The sequence below is a fragment of the Homarus americanus genome, unplaced genomic scaffold (assembly GCF_018991925.1).
Source record: "Homarus americanus isolate GMGI-L3 unplaced genomic scaffold, GMGI_Hamer_2.0 scaffold40250, whole genome shotgun sequence".
In the NCBI taxonomy this organism is placed as follows: Eukaryota; Metazoa; Arthropoda; class Malacostraca; order Decapoda; family Nephropidae; genus Homarus; species Homarus americanus.
Window position 1 is genome coordinate 27,867 of NW_024710738.1, and position 12,134 is coordinate 40,000.

A 12,134-nucleotide genomic window follows, 5' to 3' on the forward strand; every position below is an offset into this window, starting at 1 on the left:
CACAAAACTCATCGCCACGTAAATGTAAATGGAAGGTGAACAAACCAAACTCGATAACCAAAAAGTTGTAAAATATTGGAAAAAACCAGAAGACTTTATCATAACAGTTGTAAATGGATATACTGTACATATCTTACACCTGTGTAATAATTGTAAATAACCGTAAACAGTTTAGACCATTATAGTGTGAACGGTAAATTAATGTAAATGGTTTATACTCAATGAAGAAAACTACTTAAATTATCTTATGAAATTTACACAGCTACAGTTAAGGGAGTAGAAAGGGTCGTTAAGTGTCGTAGTTTAGTGGCGTCTACGACCTTAACTTAACGACCAGGACAAAAAAATCAAAATAACAAGATTAAAAATATATATAAAATCCCTAACCTTTAGTAGGAATAAATCAGGTTAATTTTAGATCAGGGAAATTTCTTCAGTTTTAGGATAGTTTTTTTTAAGGATTTTTGTTTAAGTTTTGAGGTTAGTGGGAGAGAGAGAGAGAGAGAGAGAGAGATAGAGAGAGATAGAGAGAGAGAGAGAGAGCAAGCATCGCATTCCTTCATTGGATCATGTTTTTCTGGTGAATATTATCAAGTTAGAGAATGCTGATAGGGTGTGGTGAGGGGGTGAGGTAAGGGAGGGAGTCAGTATATATATGGCTTCCTGGTGTGACGTAACAAACACACCGTCACAACCTAGTATGTGACGACCTGGGACTATACACCACACCTAAGGTACGCCGCGTCTATCAGCGTGAGGCGGCGTACCTAAAGGGGCTTCGCTTTACCTTCACTAGTTTTTGTGTCCATAGTGGAGGTGTGTGGCCGAGTAGTGCCCTCACACACACACGTAACAATAGTCTAATTCTTTCTTCTCCTCCTTGGTATCCCTCGTACACTTTTCACTCCAAGGAACAGTTCAGAGGTCCGTTTGTGTGTCCGTTTTGCGCAAGACTTGTTTTTGTGGAGGAGTGTTGGCCCGGGCTTGTGGCGGCCAGGTACCGCAGCTTATCTCATCTGGGCCACAGGACCTTGGCTTAACACACAACGTTAAGAGCTGTGACTCGGAGCTCGTGTGGGTGATGGTGGTGGTCAACACACTTCTTCCTCCACCATCTTGGTTGGTGGTGGTAGTGTGGTGGTGGTGGTGGTTAGAGGCACTGGTGGGCCACACAACGCTTGAGTGTCACCATGAAAACCCCTTTACTGCTACACCACACACACACACCTGCTCGTCTAACTGTAAAGTCGACTCCTCTACCACACACTCTCCTCGCTGGGTCGTCTGGTTGCCACCTCCCGTGACTCTTACACTCACTATCAAGAAAAAATATGTCCATTAATGGCCATCATGTATTGGGAGTGAGGCACTGTACGGCACTGTAACACAAGTAGATCACTGTTGGGCATCACGGAGGCACGACACTTGTAAAACGCAGCTCTGATCGTGTGTCCAGCTGAGACAATGTCCAGGGTGTAGTGACCACGAGAGCTGCCGGGGAGTGTGTGTGATCACAACGGCAGCTGGAGCAACACTGACTACCTCTGCCTGCCTGAGTGAGGGTGTGTGTATGCGGAGGAGACAAGGCCCCCAGGAGCAGCGGCACACACACACACACACACACACAAACTTTCAACCTGATGAGAAATAACTAAGGCCTTTCTGCGTCACCACTGGGTAAGGAAGACACATTGTAGCAATTCGTCACTCGCCACTTGTTCCACTCGTCACTCGCCACTTGTTTTACTCATCACTCGCCACTTGTTTTACTCATCACTCGCCACTTGTTTTACTCATCACTCGCCACTTGTTTGTTTTACTCATCACTCGCCACTTGTTCTCTCTCTTCACTGCCATTTGTTTATCTGCCACTTTTTACTCATCACTCGCCACTTGTTCTACTTTCCGCCCTTGTTTTCTTCACTCGCCACTTGTTTTACCATCACTCGCCACTTGTTCTACTCTTCACTCGCCATTTGTTCCACTCGCCACTCCTACTTCCTCACTTCTTACTCGCCATTGTGAGATAAATAGAGGTAGTGAGGTTCTGTGAGGTAATTAAGAGGTTGTGAGGTAATCAAGAGGTTGGTGGTAATTAGGAGAGGTTGTGAGGTACTGTGAGGTAATTAAGAGGTTGTGAGGTAATTAGGAGAGGTTGTGAGGTCATAATTACACAGTATGTGAGCCACCATCTGCTTTTATCCACCATGTGTGCCACAAGAGAGAGAGAGAGAGGGGGGGGAGAGAGAGAGAGAGAGAGAGAGAGAGAGAGAGAGAGAGAGAGAGATATTCTCATCCTCATCCATTCACACTTTCTGTCAGTCTGTCTGTCTGTTTGGTTAGGTTAGGTTAAGTAAGAATAGGTTAGGTTAGATCAAGGGTAGGTTAGGTTTGGTTGTGGGTTAGGGTTAGGTTAGGTTAGGTTTGGTTAGGTTTGGTTAGGCTAAGTTCATGATAGTAAGTTCAAACAAGGTTACTTCAAGGTCGACACATCAGGTAAAACTTGAAGGTAACGAGAAAGAGGAGGAGGAGGAGGTGGTGCTTGGTACTGTGTGTGTGTGTGTGTGTGTGTGTGTACGTTAACTGGCAGTATGTGTGTGTGTGTGTGTGGCCCTCTGGTGGTAATGATGACGATGACGACGAGAAACAGTTCCACCTGGTAACATACCTGTGGTCACCTCAGGTATGTCAGGCACGCTAAGTACACAAGTGTTTAAAACCTCAAAAACGCATATGTGTGTGTGTGTGTGTGTGTGTGTGTGTGTGTGTGTGTGTGTGTTGGGCTGCGTTCCTAGGAGGGGGGGTGTTGTGAGGGGTGGGGGTGAAGGGAGGAGTGGGGGGTGAAGGAGGAGTGGGAGGGGAGGGAGGAGCTGTTAAGTTTCTCTCTGTCAGCTGGGGGTGTTTGTTTGTGGTGACTCCTCCTCCTCTTCTTCCTCCCCTCTTCCTCCTCCTCCTACCCTCCTCCTCCTCCTCCTCCTTAGTCTTCTGTCCTACTCCTCCATCTCCATCTTCTTTCTACCTCATCCCCCTCCTTCCCTTGTCTCTATCTCTGTCTATCAGTACACTTAGCCTAACCTAACCTAACCTAACCTAACCTCCCTCAATTAATTCTAGCTAATATGACAGTAGCCGAACACACACACACACACACACACACACACACACACACACACACACACACACTGGGATAATTGATGCGTCACAATTATTATTATTATTATTATTATTATTATTATTATTATTACTGTTGTTGTTGTTGTTGTTGTTGTTGTTGTTGTTGTTGTTGTTGCTAATGTGTGATGTAAGAAATATTTTATCCTCTCACTGAAGTTTCGTAAGATGTTCTGTTATTTATTAATTTATTTGTTTGTTTACATAATTCAGTCTACACATTTGTTTTCTGATTGATATTTTATTATCGTGTGTGTGTGTGTGTGTGTGTGTGTGTGTGTGTGTGTGTGTGCGTGTGTGTGTGTGTGTGGTGTCTAGTACCTCTTTCTATGTCATAATTTCCTGCGGACATAATTCGAACAGCTAAATAGATTAGATGGAACAGACACGACCAGTCCTTCCCCCTAATACTACTGCCTGACCCGGAAATAAATCCATGCCTAAGAGTTATTTCCGGTTTATCTTGAGGAAAACATTACATAGCACCATCTTTATATAATAGTTTCTTATGTTTATTCTTTAAGACACGTTTTGGTTTAATTTATTCTTTGAGACGAGTTTATTTATTTTTTATCATTATTTTGTGTTTTGGTTTAATTATGGGAGGTACAGTAAATTATTGTGAAGGGAGAACAAAAATTGAGTATTTTTTAGTGTGTGTGTGTGTGTGTGTGTTAGTCGGTCTCTTAGATGAAATCCGTATCAGTTAGGTTAGTTAGGGCAGCTTTTAGGTGGTTTATTAGGTAAGCTGGGTGGTAAATGATGATGGTATGACAACTCTCTCTCTCTTCTCTCTCTCTCTCTCTCTCTCTCTCTCTCTCTCTCTCTCTCTCTCTCTCTCTCTCTCTCTCTCTCTCTCTCTCTCTCTCAATGCCCGTTATGTCTTCCCTCAGGACAACGCCCCATTAGCCTACCCCACTCAGACATTCACAAGGACATTCTCTGTCTCTTCTCTCTTCTCTCTCTCTTCTCTTCTCTCTCTCTCTCTCTCTCTCTCTCTCTCTCTCTCTCTCCCTCCCCCTACCTCTCCCCCTCCCTCTACCTACACCTTATCTCCCTCCCCTACCTCCCTCTCTCCCCCTCCCCTACCTCCCTCTCTCCCCTCCCCCTACCTCCCTCTCTCCTGCCTCTTCCTCCTCTCCCCCCTCCACCCACCTCCCCTCTCTCCCACCCTCCCCCTACCTCCCTCTCCCCCCTCCCCTACCTCCCTCTCTCCCCCTCCCTCTACCCTAAGCTGGCGTGGCATGGGCGTGGCTGAGGTCCCACGTTGGCACTTCTGATTTAATGAACGAGTGGGCGACCTTGTTTTACCTCCCTCCTGACACCCATCTAGTGTCAGCAGAGTCATAGGGGTGAGTGTCAGCAGAGGTCGTAGCGGTGAATGTCAGCACAGGTCGTCTGGGGTAGATTTTTTTTTTTTATTGCCTCGGAGGGGCTAGTTTATCGGGCAGAGGTCATAGGGCAAGTGTCAGAAGAGGTCATGGGCGCGAGTGTCAGTAGAGATCATGGGCGCGAGTATCAGCAGAGATCATGGGCGCGAATGTCAGCAGAGATCATTTGGGCGAGTGTCAGGAGATGTCGTGGGGGCGGCTGACAGCAGAGGTCATGTGGGCGAGCTGACAGTAACGAGGAACAAGAATATATCCAGTTTATTTTATGACTTGACTTGATCTCTTCTGGTGTTGTGTACGAATTATTGGAATGATGACGTCAGTGATTAATGGGAATGATGACGTCAATGATTAATGGGAATGATGACGTCAATACAGGTCTCTTGTTTACGTGTACAGATGAAGGAGTTGGTACAGATACAAATATAACTACAGGTACAAGTTATAACTACAGGTACAAGTTATAACTACAGGTACAAGTTATAACTACAGGTACAAACATAATAACAGGTATATCTATCTATATATAATCACATATATATAAAAGTCACATATATTACGGGCGAGAGTCACATATATAAAGACATACTGCCAATATTTCTCACGGTGGGATATATACAGAATGTGTGTGTCTCAGTCTAGGTAGGAAGCAGTGAGGTGCCTGCCGAGATGTTACGGTGAGATATACCAGAAATATTCCTCACGTGGTTAGTGTTTTTACTGAGAGAGAAAGAGAGAGAGAGAGAGAGAGAGACAGAGAGAGAGAGAGAGACAGAGACAGAGAGAGAGACAGAGACAGAGAGAGAGAGAGAGAGATCAAAACAATATAAACATTAGGAGATACCTACCCTTAAGAACGCCCCAAAATTTTCCAAGCGACAAAAGGACAAAAGTAGGAGAGAAAAGATCCTATTTGAGAGGGAATTGGAAACGTGAAAAGGATGTTTTATGGGAGTGAAATTGCCTCGATTAAATGAGGTTTGGTGAGCTGTAAGGAGGCATAGAGAGAGGTCATGTCTGTGTGTTGAGAGCTGTACGTGTCGACCCGAGTGACCACGTCCGCTTAGAGGTCGTACGATGAGGGTGAGCCTGAGTGTATGATGAGGGAATGTTGCTTGACTAAAGACGATAGACTCTCACCAGTTAGGTTAGGTTAGTATCAGTGTGGAGAGTATATTAACACTGAGACTCTACCTTAACTAGATACCTTCACTTAACACTGAGACTCTACCTTAACTAGATACCTTTACTTAACACTGAGACTCTACCTTAACTAGATACCTTTACTTAACACTGAGACTCTACCGTAACTAGATACCTTCACTTAACACTGAGACTCTACCTTAACTAGATACCTTCACTTAACACTGAGACTCTACCTTAACTAGATACCTTTACTTAACACTGAGACTCTACCTTAACTAGATACCTTTACTTAGTACCGGTTATTTCTTCTTTAAATGTGATTAAAATATATCTGTTTAAGACCCAATTACACCTTAACTACAGTACTCGCTTCCAATCCTGTAGGTCGTTGGTTCGATCCCCGAGGCACCTCACAGTCCACCCAGGTGTAAACAGGTACCTGACGTTACAGTTGACGGAGTGAAGATGGTCAAGTACATTGTCGGGCCATGGTGCTGGTGGTCGAGTACAGTGTCGGGCCATGGTGTTGGTGGTTGAGTACAGTGTAGGGTCATGGTGCTGGTGGTCGAGTGCAGTGTCGGGCCATGGTGCTGGTGGTCGAGTACAGTGTCGGGCCATGGTGCTGGTGGTCGAGTACAGTGTCGGGCCATGGTGCTGGTGGTCGAGTACAGTGTCGGGCCATGTGCTGGTGGTCGAGTACAGTGTCGGGCCATGAGGCTGGTGGTCGAGTACAGTGTCGGGCCATGGTGCTGGTGGTCGAGTACAGTGTCGGGCCATGGTGCTGGTGGTCGAGTACATTGTCGGGCCATGGTGCTGGTGGTCGAGTACAGTGTCGGGCCATGGTGCTGGTGGTCGAGTACAGTGTCGGGCCATGAGGCTTACAATACGTTAATAAATGTTAAATAATTTGTGTTTTATTTGAGAATGTTTACGAAGTTAATGTTGGTATTATCTAATTCGTTTAATTATGGTGTTAGTTGTGTTAATTAACGCTTAGGTTACCTGGCTGAGGCTCGTTACCTTATCACCTGATCAATACGTTACCTGTGCAGTATATACCTGTTGTGTTTCCTTAATTAAACTCGTTAGTAAACATGTTATCTTACCTTCACCTGTTGTTGTTGGTGTTGTTATTGTTGTGGTTGTAATTTTTAGTTTATAAACGTCACACACACACACCTCTCTCTCTCTCTCTCTCTCTCTCTCTCTCTCTCTCTTTTCCTACACATTTAAAAATAACCTTCCTTCCTCCCTCTCTCCCCCACACCTAAATATAACTCCCTCTCCCTCCCTCTCCCTCCCTCTCCTTCCCTCTCCTTCCCTCTCCCTCACCTCTTCTGGTTGCACGGTGTTGTGTGTGTCTCAAGGGAAACATTACACACAGACAGACTAAGTGTAAGATTGTGTAGTGGGGGCCTTATGAGTCCTGTAGGAACCCTATGCGTCCTAGACGATCCTTCACACAGGCCACAAGGGTCCTTATTGTTGTGGTGCGGGAAACTACGTCATTGGCGCGTCTTTGTGGCGTCTGTCGGGTGGTAGTGTGGCGTCTGTCGGGTGGTAGTGTGGCGTCTGTCGTTTGGTAGTGTGGCGTCTGTCGGGTGGTAGTGTGGCGTCTGTAGTTTGGTAGTGTGGCGTCTGTCGGGTGGTAGTGTGGCGTCTGTATTGGTGGGGTAATGAGCGATGGTAGTAGTAGTAGTAGTAGTGGTAGTGGTAGTGGTGATGATGATAGTAGCAGTAGTGGTAGTAGTAGCAGTAGTGGTAGTAGTAGTAGTGGTGGTGGTGGTGGTGGTGGTGGTGGTGGTAGTAGTAGTAGTAGTAGTAGTAGTAGTAGTAGTAGTAGTAGTAGTAGTAGTAGTAGTAGTAGTAGTAGCACGGGCATTGGAGGTTTTTGGCGGAAGTGAGGTCAAAATAACTAAGGACGGCCAAAGACATCTAGGCGCAGTAATTGGCACTATGGACTTCAAGACCGAGTATGTAGCGGGAAAGGTGAATGAGTGGGTTAGCGAAATCCAAGCTCTATCTGAGATTGCTAACACAGAGCCACATGCGGCCTTTGGTGCATTCACCCAGGAGTCAAGCATCGCTGGAACTACCTGATGCGTACTATCCCTGATATCGGACCCCTCCTCCACCCTCTGGAAGAAGTTATCAGTGTCAAGTTCATTCCTAAATTAGTGAAACACCCTGACTTAGCCCTAGCAGAAAGAGCACTTCTTGCACTTCCACCAAGACTGGGGGGGATGGGACTAACAAATCCAGAGGAGATTGCTGCCACTTAACATCAAAATTCACTTAAGGTCACGGCAGCCCTCACGGACCACATAATAGCCCAGAATGCAACAGGGGAGGTGGATACCAGCGAAGTAAATAAGATTCGTAGGTCCATTACGACAGATCGACAGCACTGCCAAAATGATAAGTTGCAGCAACTATTGCTGCAAGTCCCAGAAAATTTGAAAAAAAAGTTGCTATAGCGCAGGTGGGCGCCTCGAACTGGTTAACTACGTTACCGATAAGGGCAAATGGTTTCAGTCTTAATAAACAAGAATTTACAGATGCCATTGCTCTAAGGTACTGTCGGCCAGTAGAAGGTTTGCCCTCCCAATGCGTGTGTGGCTCTTCCTATGATGGCGATCACGCCATGGTCTGCAAGAAGGGGGGCTTCATATGCATGAGGCATGACGAGGTAAGGGATCTCACAGCAAATATGTTGAAGGAAGTCTGCCGGGATGTCATGGTAGAACTGAACTCCTTCCATTGGATGGTGAGATCTTCCAACACAGGACTTCAAACACATCTAACGAAGCCCGTGTGGACGTCAGTGCTCGAGGATTCTGGACGCGGGGACAGCGAGCTTTCTTCGACATGAGGATTTTTTATCCCATGGCCGCATGTCACCATAACCTAGCTCTCGATGCTGCACATAGGAGGAACGAGAACGACAAGAGAAGGGCATATGGGGAGAGAATTCAAAACGTTGATCAAGGCAGCTTCACTCCTCTAGTGTTCACAACCTCTGGTGGGATGGGACCAAGTGCAAGATGTTTCTACTCCAGACTCGCGGAGTTGATCTCCGAACAGAAGCCGCAGTCCAGAAGTTATGTTACAGCCTGGATGAGATGTCGACTGTCCTTCTCTCTCCTTCGGTCGGCTTTGCTCTGCCTCAGGGGAACGAGAGCTTCTGCCCCTACTCCGACAACTGCTGCAGATATTGACAATGAGGCTACTGTCACTGAATGCCGCATAGATCTGCGGCTCAACTAATTCAACACAGATAGGATAGCTACTTATGTATTAGGATATTTAATATTAAGGTAATAAAATGGTGGCGAAGGTGTGGCTATTGGGGGGAGGCTGGAGGCCACGTTACAAAAAAAAAAAAAGTAGTGGTGGTGGTGATGATAGTAGCAGTAGTAGTGGTGGTGGTAGTAGTAGTAGACTATGAGGCTACAGTCACTGAATGCCGCATAGATCTGCGGCTCAACTAATTTAACACAGATAGGATAGCTTCTTATGTATTAGGATATTTAATATTAAGGTAAATAAATGGTGGCGAAGGTGTGGCTATTGGGGGAGGCTGGAGGCCACGTTAAAAAAAAAAAAAAAGTAGTAGTAGTAGTAGCCAGTAGTAGTAGTAGTAGTAGAAGGCCGTAAGTACATTAACCAACCCGCAGGTATAAAGTAAAGGTGAAATCCGCGCCATAATCACCAGGGTTGGTTAATGCACATCTGAAACCATTAACATACCTACGCGTACATGGCAGTCACCACCTAGTTACTCACTGGCACTCTCACCCACCCTCCACCCTTAATTACTCACGGCACTCACCCACCCTAGTTACTCACGGCAGTCACCCACCCTAGTTACTCACGGCACTCACCCACTTACCCTAGTTACTCACTGGCAGTCACCCACCCTAGTTACTCACGGCACTCACCCACTTGCCCTAGTTACTCATTTCATTAGTCACTTATTTCCTCAGTCAATCAGTCACTCAGTTGCTCATTTTCTCAGTCAGTCAGTCACTTATTTCCTCAGTAAGTCAGCCACTCATTTCCTCAGTCAGTCAGTCACTTATTTCCTCAGTCAGTAACTCTCTCTCTCTCTCTCTCTCTCTCTCTCTCTCTCTCTCTCTCTCTAACAATTAAGACCAAATGTAATACAACAATCGCCTTTACTTTATACAGGTGTAGAAGGTGTAGGTGTATTGCCGGTGTTACTCTCACACACACACACACACACACACACACACATACCGGCGTAGTTCCAGTGGGCAACCCCAAGGAATGTGGTAGAAAATGTAGTGTGGGAGATATAGAACATACCATTCTCACACCACCTGACCATATCACTCCTACCTGCTCAATTATCTACCTGTACTACCTGTTCCATTGGTAGATTGGCCACTGATGATTGGTGATCTGGGTGAGAGGTAGGGAGGAAGATTTGAGTGAGGATAACGGTGTACTTGGCAACTGTGTAGGTCATCATTACGCAGGGTGGTTGACGAGGGGTGACTCACTCAGTCCAGGGAAAGCACACGCACACACACACACACACACACACATACATACACACACACACACTGTACACTGCTGTTGATGTTATGTATGTCACGGGTGGGTGGTGGTGGTGATGGTGGTGGTGGTGATGACGGTGGTGGTGGTGACGATGGTGGTGGTGACGGTGGTGGTGTGGTGACGATGGTGGTGGTGATGGTGTTGGTGGTGGTGACGATGGTGGTGGTGATGGTGGTGACGGTGATGGTGGTGACGATGGTGGTGGTGACGATGGTGGTGGTGACGTGGTGACGGTGATGGTGGTGACGGTGATGAGTGACGGTGGTGGTGTGGTGACGGTGGTGGTGGTGATGATGGTGGTGACGATGGTGGTGGTGGTGGTGGTGACGATGGTGGAGAAGATGGTGGTGGTGGTGACGATGGTGGTGACGATGGTGGTGGTGGTGACGATGGTGGTGGTGGTGACGGTGGTGACGGTGGTGGTGGTGACGATGGTGGTGGTGACGATGATGTGGTGGTGTGGTGACGATGGTGACGGTGGTGGTGGTGGTGACGGTAGTGACGGTGGTGGTGGTGACGGTGATGGTGGTGGTGGTGACGATGGTGACGGTGGTGATGGTGGTGGTGACGATGGTGGTGGTGGTGTGGTGGTGGTGGTGGTGGTGGTGACGGTGGTGGTGGTGACGATGGTGGTGGTGGTGACGGTGGTGGTGGTGGTGGTGGTGGTGACGGTGACGGTGGTGGTGGTGGTGGGGTGGTGGTGGTGGTGGTTGGTTGGTTGGTGGTGGGTGGGTGGTGGTGGTGACGATGGTGGTGGTGACCGTAGTGACGGTGGTGGTGGTGGTGATCTACGGGTGAGGGCGAGAGGGCGGATGTCTGTCTGTCTTGGTTGACGTGTACCTTAGGTAATTAATTCTTGACACTTCTTTATTCTCTTACCTGTCACTGTGGATCCAACCAGCAGCTTTCCACACACACACACACACACACACCACACACACACACACACACACACACACACACACACACACACGATGTTCCGGGAGGGGGGAGGGGGGTGTGGAGGGTGGCTACTTGGTGTGGGTGGGGTAGGGTGGAGCTGGCGACTGGAACCATGGAAACTACTTAGTCAGTCTGGAATTGTTATGTGGGGAGGAGGGATGGGGGGGGGCTCTGGGAAAGGCTGAAAGGTCTTTGCGGGGCTGGAAAGGAGACTAGGGCGTGTTAGAAGGGGCTGAGAGGGGAGCTGGGAAGGGATGGAAAGGGCTTAGGAGGGTGTGGACTAGACCTGGTGATGTTCCCTAGTTGGCTCTCTTTCCTTCATTCCTTCCTTCCTTCCTTCCTTCTTCCCTCCTTTTCTTCCTTCCTTCCTTCCTTCCTTCCTTCCTTCCTTCCATCTTCTCTCTACCTCTCTCCTATCGAGAGTAAATATTTATTGTCATCACCAGACACGGGGTCATCACCATCATCACCACACAGGGTCATCACTCAGGATCATCATCATCATCATCACCACAAGGGTCATCATTATCATCACCATTCATCACCATCACCACACGGGGTCATCACTCGAGGTCTCATCATCATCACTCATCACCACACGGGGTCATCACTCAGGGTCATCATCATCATACCACAGGGTTTCATCATCATCATCATCATCATCATCATCATCATCACCACACGGGTCATCACTTGAGGTCATCATCATCATCACCATCATCACTCAAGGTCGTCATCATCATCACCATCACCACACAGAGTCATCACTCAGGTCATCATCATCACCATCACCACACGGTCGTCATCATCAACCATCACACCCTCCCTCCCCTACCTCCTCCTCCCTCCCACAATCTTCCACCTCCACACCCCAACCTCCCCACAACCTCCCCACACCCA

General features: G+C 47.4%; 1 protein-coding gene across 2 annotated transcripts in view; it reads right to left on the bottom strand.

Moving 5' to 3' along the window:
- LOC121868666 (probable G-protein coupled receptor No18) overlaps positions 1-12,134 on the bottom strand; it is a 40,260-nt gene that overhangs the window by 25,793 nt on the left and 2,333 nt on the right. Inside the window, exon 1 of one of the 2 annotated variants that reach the window (XM_042369906.1) lies at positions 788-1,327. The exons of the other annotated variant lie outside the window; for it this stretch is intronic. Within the exon in view, the coding sequence (XP_042225840.1) occupies positions 788-809 (22 nt within the window). The 5' untranslated portion in view covers positions 810-1,327. Of the gene's footprint in view, positions 1-787; positions 1,328-12,134 lie in introns of those variants that run through there. 2 annotated transcript variants of the gene reach the window in all.